Source organism: Aptenodytes patagonicus, chromosome 15 (assembly GCF_965638725.1).
Source record: "Aptenodytes patagonicus chromosome 15, bAptPat1.pri.cur, whole genome shotgun sequence".
NCBI classification, from domain to species: domain Eukaryota; kingdom Metazoa; phylum Chordata; class Aves; order Sphenisciformes; family Spheniscidae; genus Aptenodytes; species Aptenodytes patagonicus.
Genome location: NC_134963.1, coordinates 12,592,679 through 12,606,535, shown reverse-complemented (window position 1 = coordinate 12,606,535; position 13,857 = coordinate 12,592,679). Strand labels below are relative to the sequence as shown.

At 37.3% G+C, this 13,857-nt stretch overlaps 1 protein-coding gene across 2 annotated transcripts in view; it reads right to left on the bottom strand.

The window, feature by feature from the left end:
* The window catches only part of SPPL3 (signal peptide peptidase like 3), a 66,628-nt gene that overhangs the window by 38,777 nt on the left and 13,994 nt on the right, over positions 1-13,857 (bottom strand). Inside the window, exon 1 of one of the 2 annotated variants that reach the window (XM_076352881.1) lies at positions 9,557-9,590. The exons of the other annotated variant lie outside the window; for it this stretch is intronic. Coding sequence (XP_076208996.1) covers positions 9,557-9,558 — 2 coding nt within the window. The 5' untranslated portion in view covers positions 9,559-9,590. Of the gene's footprint in view, positions 1-9,556; positions 9,591-13,857 lie in introns of those variants that run through there. 2 annotated transcript variants of the gene reach the window in all.

The following is a 13,857-nucleotide window of genomic DNA, read 5'->3' as shown; positions in this document are numbered from 1 at the left end:
CACAACTTCCAGTCCCTGCATGGAAGCACAAGAATACCTTGCTCATTCAAAGGAGCATTATTTCCAACCAACACAGAACAGCGTCCCTGTACCTCAAAAGCATCCTCAGCTCCTGACCTCCCCAGCGCTCTGGTGGAAACGCACTAAACAGGATACTTGGAAGCAAAATTTGCAATCAGCGATTAACGGAGAAAAATTACACCTTCAAGTAAGTTGTACTGGACACACATATCTGAGTCAGAACAAAAATAAATATCCAAAAGCATGTTGAATGTCTTTGACATCGCTGCAACAGAAAATATAGGGGTTTTTATTTCATACTACCCATTTGTAGACTGAATGGGAGCCTGGATACATAATTTTCACCTCTTACCTACACGCAAAAATAAATTTATTTTTTTGCGATTCATTGTTTTATTGAAGAGGGTGGTTGCTTGATTTGGTTTGGTTTGGGCTTTTTGCTCTAAAACAGACAAACAAAAAAAGACCTGGGAACCTCCCCTTCTTTCTTTCTCAAAGAAAGAAAAAACAAGCTGTCATGAAAAACAAGGCATGCTTTTACTGCCAAATATATGTCACCACCAGTCAAGGAATCCTCTCCAGAAGTAGATTTTGAAACTGTATCACAAGTATACATGACTGCAAACATTTTTTTGAAAATGTGAACAAAACATCCATACAATGATGTCTGCAATAATGGATCCCCATGGAAGAAAAGTTAGTAGGTATCATTTCAATGAGGTAAACTGAACAAGAAAATATGGAAAAACACATTTGATATCAAAACACACAGCCTGTTAGTAGTGAAAGTTTGACTCAATTTTGTATTTTACATGTGTCATGTTTATTTTAATTGAGCCATTTCAGATCAGTTAATTTGTCCCAGAACACTGGCATCCTACTACAGACCAGCCCCAGCAAAGTGCTGAGCCGAGGCACAGCCCTGGTTTCACTTTTTAAAACAATTACTACTTTTACCCCTTCTTGACAGTTAAATCTAAAGGACTCGGCTTAAGACAGGATTTGCCTGTGTTGGTTTGAAAATCAAAAGTCTGAGGCAAGAGAGACTAACAGGCCAGCCCTACACTGTAAATTTTAGCCACCTTAAGTTAGCTCACCTCTGACTTCAGTGACATTAATAGAGCTCTGCCAACAAAACCTCCTTTTTCAAACATTTACCATTACAATTAGCTTGGGCTTTGCTAGTAAAACTTATTTTATTCATGGGCAGAGAAAGAAGAAAGAGGTGGAAAAATTACCCCAGCAAACCAGCGAGCTGACTTGGCAAATTATCGTTTTTGTGAAGTGAGTTTTCATTCAGGCCAGCAGTAGCACAATTACTAGGTATGACGCAAAGATGAAAGGAGTCAACATATGGCCAGGGACAAGGTGGGACTAAAACCCTTTCAGGAGCAGCTTACAGTTAGGTCTGATTAAGCACATTGTAATACACACACCTGTAATCCACGCTTTGCTGGAGCTAATGTAAATTAAACAAAACTAGCCTTCCCATTTCCCTCTAACTAACCTTCTATGCAGAAGTTAGCACTGGTTTAATTAAGTTAGTTTTCAAAACAGACCACAAGTACTGTAGTTGCTGCAACCTATGACAACATTTTGTAATAGTTGGTGCTATTTCAGTCCTTCCAGATTTGTTTTCACTAGTAAACTCTACAGTTGCAGCATGCAGTAGTATCCACCTCTTGAAAACTATAATAAAGTTATCTGTCCCCACAAACCCTTTGAGCACCCGTACACTTTTATAACCCCCAGCTCTCCAGATGCCTTTGCTACAGCTGCATGGTCCTACCACAGTATAACATCTTGAGGCACTGGCCATCCATTAACGAGACTGTCAAGTAAACCCTGGCACCATTAACATGTTAGGGTATTCAGTGAGGTACAAGAAGTAGCCATACTGCATTTGCAAGGGCCAAACTATTAGTATGTTAAAAAACATGTTTCATGAGAATGAGAAAAAGAGGTAAGACTTATTTGCTGAACTAAGTAAAGCAACTGTCTTGTCTGTAATTGTCTTCATAGTTTATCAATTTATAGAAGACTTCAGTGTACTGCAGAGGATAGATTCAAGTTTTGCTGTAGTACCATATAAATTCCCCCCCCCAAAAAAAGAATATAATGCTTTTGTGGAAGAATTAAGATCAGCAAATATCAGAACAAGAGATAAATATATAACTATGAAAACATACATAAATATATGTATGAGACATCTGACAAAGCAAGAAAGTTGCGGCTTAGCCGCAAGAACGAACTGACCACATAGGAAGACTTTCCTCATCTGGAAAACTGTTTCCACCTTCCACAAATAATCAAAAGGAGGATTGGAAGGAGGGAGAAGAGAGGAGGTCAAATCAAGATCTGTTACGCACAATCTTTTCTCGCCAGAGCCACAAGCATATTTCTTTATGTAAATTTTCAGATTCCAACAGACCAGTGAACTCTGCAAAGGTCAGTCCAATATTTAGCCTACCCCAAAGCTTTGCTGAAACAGCTCTTCTATCTAAATTACCACTTTCAACTGTATGAATTTTCCAAAAATAGACCTTTTTACATCAGAAAAAAAGGCAAATCAAGGGAGGGTTACTGTAATTTAAGTCTACTGAGTATCACTGTGCAAGCTGTCTACAAGTTTTATGCTAGACAGCCTCATCATGATCCAAACAACATTGTGCTTTCAGGAAGGGCCATTTGGAAATATCAGTGGTTATCCCTGGCTCAGGAAAGTTTTCTGCAATTTTGACAGCTAAGACCTTTTTGGGTTATAAAGGTATCAATTTATATCCCAGTCATATATGCAACCCAGAGTTTTCAATCACTTGGTAGTACAGTTCTGCATTAGACAGAAGACTGCTTAGTGCTAGGTTTCATTTTATGGCACTTATTCTAGTTACAGGAAGAAGATAAAAACTTCCCCGAAGTCTTCACCTTGGGCTCCCATCTATGTTTTGATCTCTGTAAGCCTTTTTCTACTTAACAGAAAAGCTCATTAACAATGACTATAATAACCTAAAACATGAGGATGCTCCCTACTTCCAGTTTACAATAAAATATATTTACTGCTTGAAGAATGAGTACAAGTCTCTTCTGCACAAGAATCCCCTGTTCAATAACAAAGCCCCGTCCAAGCTATATAGTGAGATGTCTACAACCTAATGGTTACTGCTGCCAGCCACAGTACAGTCAGAACAGACTCAGTGTGGGCTCAGTGTGGGTATTTTGCTCTTACAGGAGCAGGAAGACCTGTTCCAAGCAGGGTTAGAAGCCACCGCAGTGAAAATGCTGACAAGCAATTTATATCATGACTCAACATTGTTAACACAGCTACTACAGCACGTTATTACTTTCAGCCAACAGCACCTCAGAGGACCCTAAGCCATAATGAAAAGTTATCCGAGCTGATAAAACATGGGAGTTTTCATTACTTGGAATTAATTATTTGTCCCAGTCTTCACTGCTGCTCCATCTGGACCACAAGACAGTGGTGAGCAAATATCTCATCTCTGTCTCACAATTAAGAGATTCATATTTATTTTGCAAGCTATTGCCAAATAATTAATGTACCACCTCTGACAATAACACGTCCTGTAAAAGTGTCTTACACACACCCAAAAAAAAAATGTTTTGACTAAAAGAAAAAAAGAAAAAAAACCCAAAACACACAAACCACCAAACCCCCAAACCCGACCTTCTCTCCCATATATTCCCAGAGCACCAAAATAAGCTCATATAATTGGTCATACTGGACTAACCTTACTTTTGAGTACTTTAAAACTGTGCCACTCAGACTTTAAGTTTTTCTAAATTTAGAAAAGTGGGTGATAGTAAGACTTCAGCTCTACACTTGTTCATTTCAAGAACAACAAAAAGCTTCTCGGGTCTGTAGCAGACTGAAAGCTCTACAATAGTATCAGATTACTTTGGCAGACACACACACACACACAAGTCAAACACCTAAGATGAATCAATCTATTCTCCAAACATACAAATATGATCAAAAGGCATATTGATATAAGCAGAAAGTATCATCGTTATTCCTGATAATACAAGAAAAAAGTGCTAGTGGGGGAAAAATGAGCTTCAAGTGGGTCAAGGAACTACCAGCAGTTGAACCCAGAAAATTTAAGGTATGTTTAATTTCTTCATTGAAGCAGAAGCACTGACTGAAAATAACACCCCTTCTACTTTCCAATACAAGTGAAAAGCAAGGAATTTAAAATATAAAAAAAAACACCAAAAAACCAAACCTTACATGTAGTTAGAATGAAAAGCTTTAAGTAAAATCTCACACCAGGTTTTCTGTAATACTGTAATGATAATATTTCATGATTCCAGTACTTCATTTGTAGAGGAATAACGCACTGCTGTTCACAAAACCAGAAGTATAGTGCTAAAAAAATCAAACAGCAACATATTTTGCTTTTTAAAAAGCAAATGCAAGGCAACTTCTTTACAAAGAATAAACTCCTTTAAAGGGGCAAAAAAATTCAAGCATCAAATATCATTAGGATCTACATTACTAGTATGTCAAACAGCAGCTTTTTGCTGCTGAATGGATCCCACCCAGAGAGAACGCACAAAGCCGTATTTGAACACGAAACAATTCCCATGATTAGTTCAGTTACAACCAAGGCAGTGGATGGGGGAAATTAAGCTTAAAACTGCAGTTTTGCTCCTATTCTGATGCAAGTCATTGACTCCCTATTAACTCCAGTTAAAATTCTCACACTCACAAGCACACAACACACTCCACAGAGTCTCTTAATCAAAAGGAAAGAATGGCTGTTTTACTTAGAACAGAAAGAAAACAGAAACAAGTGAATCAGAGAGCTACGTGTATTTATTACAGGAAGAAAACTTCTGAATATAAAGCACCAAAGTGATACACTACAAAGAAATACAGACAGTCAATGCAGCATGTTTCCAAGGTACCTGTGCCAAAGGCTCGGTGACTCAGGGTAGCGTGAAGCTAGGAAACAGAACTTCAGTTTAAATTGTTAGTATGGCACTAAATGCATATAAACAGACTCTAATGCAATTAACTTGTTAAAACTGCGTATGATTTAGTACAGAAGTCAATTAAGGTTTTACATTATGAGCATTATGATTTTCCCATACTGCTGAGCCTACTAACACTGGTATTTTGGATAGACATTTCTGTAGTCACATTTTTCCTGACGTGTTCTCTCCTCTTCATGTGTCTTCTTTTTAATCCTATTTTGTAAGAGCCAATGATAAATACAGCACAGGAAGGAGAGAGGACTATTAAGGGAGAAGGCAGGCACTGGTATTTAAGTGTGAATTTAGCTTTAGTGTGAGCAGAATTGTCAGCCTGTCACTGGAACGAGTGCAGAAAAGAGTTTCTAAAATGACTACGAGAGATAAGAATGGAGTTTATTTAGCCTAGAAAAATACACAGTAAGGGGAGAAGCTGGCACACAGGCAAAAGGAAACACCAAATGGGGAATCTATGAGATTAAAATGACCTAAAATTGTGTTACTAGCAATACGGGAATTCACATTCTTTCCCAACGCCAAACGGTAAACTGATCCAGTTGAACAATTTTTTCCCCCTTAAATGCAAGTTCATTTTCAGATTAACATCTCCACAGTCATACGAACACTAGTGACAACACAAGAGCTGGCAGTTCTTCCACTTTCATGCATTGTGCTTTCGGGGGGGTGGAGGGTGGAGGGGTTGGAACCAAAACCCAAACAACACAAAAAACAAACGGACCCGTTCCAAATGTTTTATCCAGTGTGTTCTTTTCAGTCCTGAGAAACAAGAAGAAGAAGGAGAACATGTCCTACTGCTCCTTTGTACTCATTCTAAACAGTAGAGGTTTAATGAAATGATAATGTTCAGACAGATTATTAGAGGCATCTCACATGCTGAGCCTCTGAATGTTGCCAGGCTTATTAACAGCAAACTTTCATAACAGCAGCTATCATGTCTTCAATATTGCACCACGTAAACCTTGTGGACAAATTGAAATATACGAGGCTTCATGTACAGGACCAAGTGAAATTTGTATTTGACCAGTATCAAATTACGCCCACTTGAAAATTTAACTACTTTTATCAGAGAGATATCGTCATTTCATTATGTACCCTTCTTCTTCTACAAACACAGAATTGAAACGTACACACCAAATCCAGTGTCAGACAACACAGAGGGTGAGTCTGTAATATTTCTGCAAGCCCAGGGGTAACTAGGTTCAAAAGCTAATAGAAATCCCAAACGAAACCAAAAAGATTATTTTTACTGGACAAAATGTTTGCCTTTTAAAAAGCAAACTTCTATGTAAAGGCATCAAGATAACATTACACAGGAAAGTAAGTTCACAGGTCATCCATTAATTTGCAATGGTCATCTTAAATATACAACTGACACTCCATAGCAAAAAGACCCAAGATGGTAACTTCTCTTCACATCTCCCTCTTAGTGTAACATTCATTTTATTTCATTAATTCAAATTGTACTCATTTAATGGGTGTTGTACGCTAGACAAACTGGAACACATCAGAGCAGTGATCCACTTCTAAAAAAATGTTTTTACTTAGGTATTCATTAAATGTTACAGCAGAGTCAGATTAAATCTTCAACAACAGAACTCTAACCCAGACAGAAGTCCAATCCAGCACTGCTAGGAGCAGCCACATCAGATTTTTCAGGTGTTATTAAAAATCACAACACTTCCAACCACATGGATAGAAAGGAAAACTCATAAATACAAGTCAGGTTAACTTCTATTTTTCCCGTCTTTAACAGAATTGCTTTGAAAAGTGCAAACTGACACTTTTGTATGAATCCTGAAGCCCACTGAAACAATAGTCTCTTAATTTTTACATTAACTTAAAATAATTTCCGTAAGGATTAGGGAATTAATAGCTCAATACTTTTAGGAAAAATACAGCACCACTGGGCTTGATAGGGATGTCCATGTACCAGCAGGCTCAGAATGACTTAATATATGCCTGGCATCTAGGAGCTACTATAAAACAAACACTATGTGGTTTTGAAGACATGCTGCTGATGCTATAGTAGAGGACTTGGCTTTCCAGGAAATTTTACATGCTGGAAGCCTGAATGCTGATCCTTCAGCATCTATTTCAATTCACATTTTCATGTAATATATGTAGTAAATAACAAAATACAAATTAAAGTGAGTGACCAGATTTAAGCATTTCAAATAAACAAAATAGACTTTTCAACTCAGCAACAGCCTCATGCTATCATAATGCATACAAGTAAAATCAAACAGTATTTGTGGAGAGGAGCAATCTCTTATTAGACTAGCTAATATACAACTGGAGAGACATAAGCTTTTCAATACAGAAACACGAGAGGTTTTGAAATCCTCAAGGGGTACACCACCTACAAACCACCTACATATCAGTTAGTTGAAAAAATTGCCTCTCACCACAAATATATTTACCATCATATCAACAATATTAGAAAATTGGTATAGTAACTAACTAAAATTTGAAAATTTTACATTTTCCTGCTTAAGAAAAAAAAAGTGTAGAGCTAAAGATACTCAAAATGTATTAAGAAAATGAAAAAGGAATGTCACAGTTTTCTAAGCAGCATCTGGAAACTGATAAGAGGCAAAAATACCCCTCAGCTGCAAATGTAATATTTTAGCAATCAATATTGCTGAAATTTGGAATTTCAAAACACATTAGCGTATTTGCATAAGACTTTTGTTCTAGTCATTCAAGTTTTAAGCTAGGCAGCCAGGTTATGTTTTTAAAGCAGTAGTCCGTATAATCAAGGGTGTAAGACAGCTCATATAAAACAGAAGTCTAGCTCTCTACAAAGTTATTTGTTAAACACATTTAATTAATTTAACTTTCAGAACTGTCTTGAGGTTTTTCCCCATACACATACAATGTATATGGGAATGCCTTAAAACCATTACATACAACCTAAGTTTTCTTCTCCAAATCCTATATTGTACTTGTAACATTTTTTTATTTTCTGAATCCAGAAAACTGTTTAACGCTGATAGAGGACAATTTTCTACTAAACAACCTATCTCAATCGAAAATCTACATTTTTTCAGCCAGAATGCAAGCACCTGGAGTCTTAGAAACATTACAAAGGTATTTCTTATGTCCCCCATAACCATTCCTTCCTTTCTAATTTGGCACCTCTGCTCAGTTTCATCCCTGTTCTGGATTCCCATGTCTCAAAGCCATCTACAAGAATACTACAGAGGTAAATCCTCCCAATATCCTTCCGTAATCCTCAGAGTTACTTTAAGCAACAGACCAGACTGAAAATACCAGAGTCCCTTGGGAAGCCAGAGATTACATGCTGTTGTGCTGCATTTATATTTCTGCTGATATTTCTTGCTCAGGAACAAAATGCTTTCCTGGAAAAGGTTTTGTAGCGAACATCCAGATGTTTAACCTCCCTAAAAATAACCAAGTTCACCCTTGGAACACTCTTTTAATCCCAGAGCATCCTACAGGCAAAAGCACTCACATCAGAACTAGAAGATAAACTCAACTCCAACAGAAGTTAAACTCAGAAAAACGTAGTAGCAAGATGACAAAGCTGACTCAAACATATTAGCATTTTTTGTTGATTGTTAGTTTAAGTATTATGCATAAGCCACCTACTAAATTTAGACATAATCCACATTCAGTTTGCCACTTTGCTTTGATTCCTGTAACTAAAAACTATGCTATTTGGAGTCCATAATAATACTAAAATGCTATTTCACTTTCACAGCATTATTCAGATTTGAATGTACAGTGATGAACAAAGTAAAACCAGTAATTTAAAAATATCGCTTAATCATCCTTAATATTTTATTTGAAAATTACTTTTGCGTAAGTAGTAAAGCACAGTGAGGATGTAGCTACTATAAATTTTAAGCTGTTTTTAAAACACTATTTCATTACTGCTTGGTGTTTGGGGGACTTTTTAAGTTAAGATTTTATGCATGAGCAACTGCATCTTGTGTTTTGAAATACAAAAAGAGAAAATTATCTTAATCAATGTGTAAGTGATTAACTTTCATCAGCCATGCATAAAGTTGCAAATCAAATACTACAATCAGAGACAGAAAAGTAAATTACATACTTTTCATTCACAGACATGAATTCCAAAAGTTTACAGAAACAAAGACACAGAATGCAGAAGAAGAAATGTGCTGCTGCTTCTGGACGTTCAAAAAAGTAATTTTAATATTTGAAGTTTATAAGTAACAATTAGCTGGAACAAACTCATGCTCTGTGTGTTAAATTATTAAGAAAAAAAAATTAAAAATCAGCTCTGCTCAAATTCATCCCAAGCTAGGAAAAAAACCCACACCACTCTGGAAAGCGTGATTTCAGTCTACATACAAGTATTAATACCTACTATACAGCCATTTAACTGTCACTTTTGCATAGCTGCTAGTGTATGAAAATATCAAAAGGCTCTGGATGAGAAACAGGAAGGAGCTTTGGAATTTATCTCTATTAAATATTATTCTTCCCCACATTCCAACAGTGAAGATCCAAGTGACTGCTTCAGACTTACATCAGAGATCACATATTGTCCAGACCAGATTTTTGTCAAGCCCAGCAAATGAAGGCTAGAACGATGCTGTGCCAGGGGTGGACTAAAGCATGGCTAGAGGAGCTTCCCCAAGTGCAGGCACAAACCACAGCTGAAGTCCCACGTCACTGTATCTGGAAAGAAGCACACACACACGCAAAAGACTTTCCCTTTAGGCTTCTCTGTCTGCCACTCTGGAAACGAGCAGCGGCTGATGACAAGGCATAAGCCGCTCTAACACTTCACAAGAAGCAAAGCGCACGATTAAGCAGTTTAAAATCAAAACAGCACAAAGTTTAAGACATTTTTCCTGCCTGTTTCGTTTCCTATATTTTAATTTTAAAAGAGTTCTAAATCAAGGTATCTGAAATGCAAGAAAAAGCAAGTAATTATGTAAAAGGAACAAAGTTGGGTGACATCTTAATACAAGAAAGTAACAAAAAAGTGACATGTGATTTCTGGACGGAAAACTGAAGAGAACTTTTCTTTATTCAGGACTTAACACTGGTTTATCCAAATGTTTTCCTCTAATCTCTCCAAAAATTACTATAACAGTACAACTCTTGGAAAGCACATTTTCAACCCCAAACTAGTTCTAAAAATAATACACACATACAGAGCCACGTTCATGGCACACATCTTACGGCAAGGGCTCACATTTATTTGTGATACTGCAGGAGATGCTTAGGAGATTGCATTTGTGCCAGTCAGAGCGAAGTTCTCAGACAGCAACTAGTACTTGCTGACACCTCAGTAGATGAATGGGAACACTTCCTTTTTTTTCAGCTGCCATGCTCTCTACAAATTTGTTTGAGATGTTCAGTCAAATGGCGTTGTAGCAAATGGATACAGAGGTTATTCAAGTCCTCCTACCTGGGGCATCTGAAGCACTTCATTTACAAGACCATGCTCCCTACGCAGCCAGTGGAGAGAGGCACGCTTCTACCGAGGGTTTGCAGTTATCCTCTGGTCTCTCCATTCAGTTCAGTATTTATGCAGTCCTAAATTTGGAGTTTAAAATTAAGGTGATGTGAATAATCACCCCATAATTTCTGAAGCAGATATGAGTAATAATTCAATAATCTACTTAAACTTTGTTGAATAGTTGGTATTTTCTTTCTCTTATGAATAACTTATTGTGAAGGTAAGAAACTATATGGATTGACACTAGTATGACACATAAACAATCCAAAATAGTTTTCACCCAGTTTAGCTCATGATGAAGCCAGCCTTCATCCTTTTCTCTTTCAACAGCTATCACTTATTATGTTCACCTAAGCAACCCCATGGGAAACCACAGACATTACCAAATATTAGGAACTCTGTGGAAGGCAAATGCTGGATTTGATCAGGAATGTGATGACAAAGAGTTTGCTCTAGGTTTCTTGCATGTTTTAGAAAGCCAATTTGTTTATTAATTCCTTTTAGGGGGAGAATGACATAGATTCCAGAGATGTAATCATCTAGATGAAATCTTGTATCACAAAACAGAAAGCATGAACCACAATGTCCGCTCTCCCGGGAATGAAGGAGGATAAATATCTAATCACATAGGTCCTTGACAAAGGAAAACAGTATCTTTTTTTAAGAAGAAAGACTAGAAAAGCACTTTCTCTTTTAACATTAGGCGTCTTATTTTCTCCTGCAGTAGGTGTGCAATGGCAGCACTACCCAGTTACAGACACGGTGCAGTATGAACTACCACAATGGAGACACATCTTTTGCTCTAACGTCATCGGCAATGTGGGTAATTTTCATCTTTTTGTATTAAACAAACATTACTAATAACTTTTTCTGAGGTGGGAAAGAATATACAAATTATCCACCACAATTCAGACAAGACGGAATTTAATTCATATTACTTAGGAGGAAGAGAAGAGAGGCAGAAGTAGCATATCTGGTCACAACGTACCACAGAATTATCATTAGTTTTGGAGTCTCCAGTATTAGATGTGGACAATGAAGACACTACCAGCGGTTTTCTTCCGTGTTGGTATTTCCCAGATGTTCAACACATACCTTAATAGGCCTCCTAATTTCTCTTTGAACTCCAACCAACGCTAAAATAGTCTTCTGGATTTATTACCTACTTCCCAGACTCTGCAACGGCTTCCCATTCATTTCACAATTACAAAGTTGTCTCCTTTTGGTTTCTGAGACCTACGTGAGAAACCGCTAAGCATGAAATTGCCAGTCATCAGTTATTTAGGGAACTCATGGCCTTCCCAGTTTCAGACCCTCAGTACTAAACAGAGGGGTCTCTCTGAATGTGTTTCTCTCTAGTGGAACACAGATCTAGTTCAGGACACAATGTTTCTCCTAACCACATCCCTTCATATGCACCAGACAAAACGAGGCTCTTCGAAATATGTGGCTCTTCCCTTCTACCTTCAGTAGATAGATAGCATGAATCAGAAGGTTATAATTTTCATTTGTAAACTGTGAGCTACCTTAGCAATAATTGTTCTATAAATTTATAAGACACATAAATTGTGAGCATAAGTAGGCTGTATTCTTTCCTTGCCCATCTTTCTGTGCAATTCTAACAGTGTCTTAATTAGCAGCATGAATTATTTGCCATGGCAATAGGGAAATAATCAAAGCACAGAATTATGATTTCCCTGAGAGTTCAAACAGAAGACATTGGCTAGAGATACACCACCTGAAACTTTATTAGCAAAAGACAAACAAAAATATAAGCATCTCTACCACGTCCAAGCCCAGACTATTGCACAAGTGAAAAATTCCTTTACAAAACACAGTACAGCTATATGAATGCTACGATGCTCCTCATGGTGAGCTATGAGACATGTAAGAAACCGAGCCTGGAAATGTCCTAGCACATCTGTGACAGTTACCTAACTTAATGTTCAGGCAATTGTCACAGGCAAGTTGTAGCAAAACAGTAGTGTCTGTAACATTTGATTACAGACTTCCGATGCCACAGCATAAGCCATTCAATAGAAATTCTTTTCTTTCAAGAAGTTAAACAACTATGAATTCCTAAAACAAGAAAACAAAAAAAACAGTTCAAGTGAATGCCCCAAAGTATAGAAGCTCTTCCTAAAGTTTGTGTATACAGGTTATTTAATTTAAAATAAACTTAAATTTAGTGCTTCCAGAGTCAATCATTCTTTCTCCAGAACAGTTTGGAATAGTCGACTGACACTACAAAAGACAGCTCAAGTTTCTGGCATCTTAAAACAGAGGATGTTCTAAAACAGCAGAAATATTTCTCTTTATAATTAGCAAATAAACCAAACAATCTGAAGTGTCAGAATAAACAAATAAGCCAGAAAAAGCATCACAGAAGTGCCCAGAGCTAACTGTCCATACAGACAAGTTTAATGATTAGTTACATGGAATTTCTTTTTAAGGAGAGTCCTTTAACAGTTAATATCGGGTTTTTTTTGCTAATACTAATGACCGGTAACACTGCTTGTATTTTCTAAGAGACAAGCACTTTACAGTAACGAGTCCAAGAAGTGATGTAACACAAATATTTTCAACTCCAGCATACGCAATGCAAAGCTGCTATTCAGACAAAATGCCGGACTAATGGCTACATCCCAGATTGAACAGAAGACCTAGATTCAGGAGCATAACTCCCATTTCTACCACAGAGATGGAATATGTCTTAGTGTGAAAATTACACTTGGTACAGAACACAATGGCTTGTTAATAAACAAAGCAGGTAACTGATTACCTTGCCATTAAACTGCTGAGATCACGGACTTCCAATTCTCTCTCAATGTCATGAAAACAACGACACGGATCTTAAATCCAATCAACACAGTTACATAAAGGGTTTCTCAGCCACTCTCTTCACATTTTCTACTTAGGAGAGTTTTTGTAACTTTCCAGTGGGGAACGCATAGCTCGGCTAGGCAGCAAGGAGGTTTTGTAGCTGATCTAAAACAGAGCAACACCTTAAGAGGAATTAGGAACCACATTGCTAATCACGTGGCAGCAGAAATACAACACGTTTCTTGAACCTTACCCAGCACACCTTCACATTCATGTGATCCTCCTTCTTGGGGACAGAGGTCCCCAACTTGACAAAGGTTAGTCACTTTCCTAATTCCAAAATGAAAAGCAAGTTCTGGTACATCTCTGGTACATTTATACCATAATAAAAAGATTTGAAAAAATGACTTTTGTTATGAAAATTGCAAATGGTATTACAGAATTGTGCAGGATTTTTATTACCATTTGGGCTTATGTTCCCCACTTGTCATGTATCAGAAATGGGTGGTGGTGGTGGTGGTGTATCTTTAAGTTTA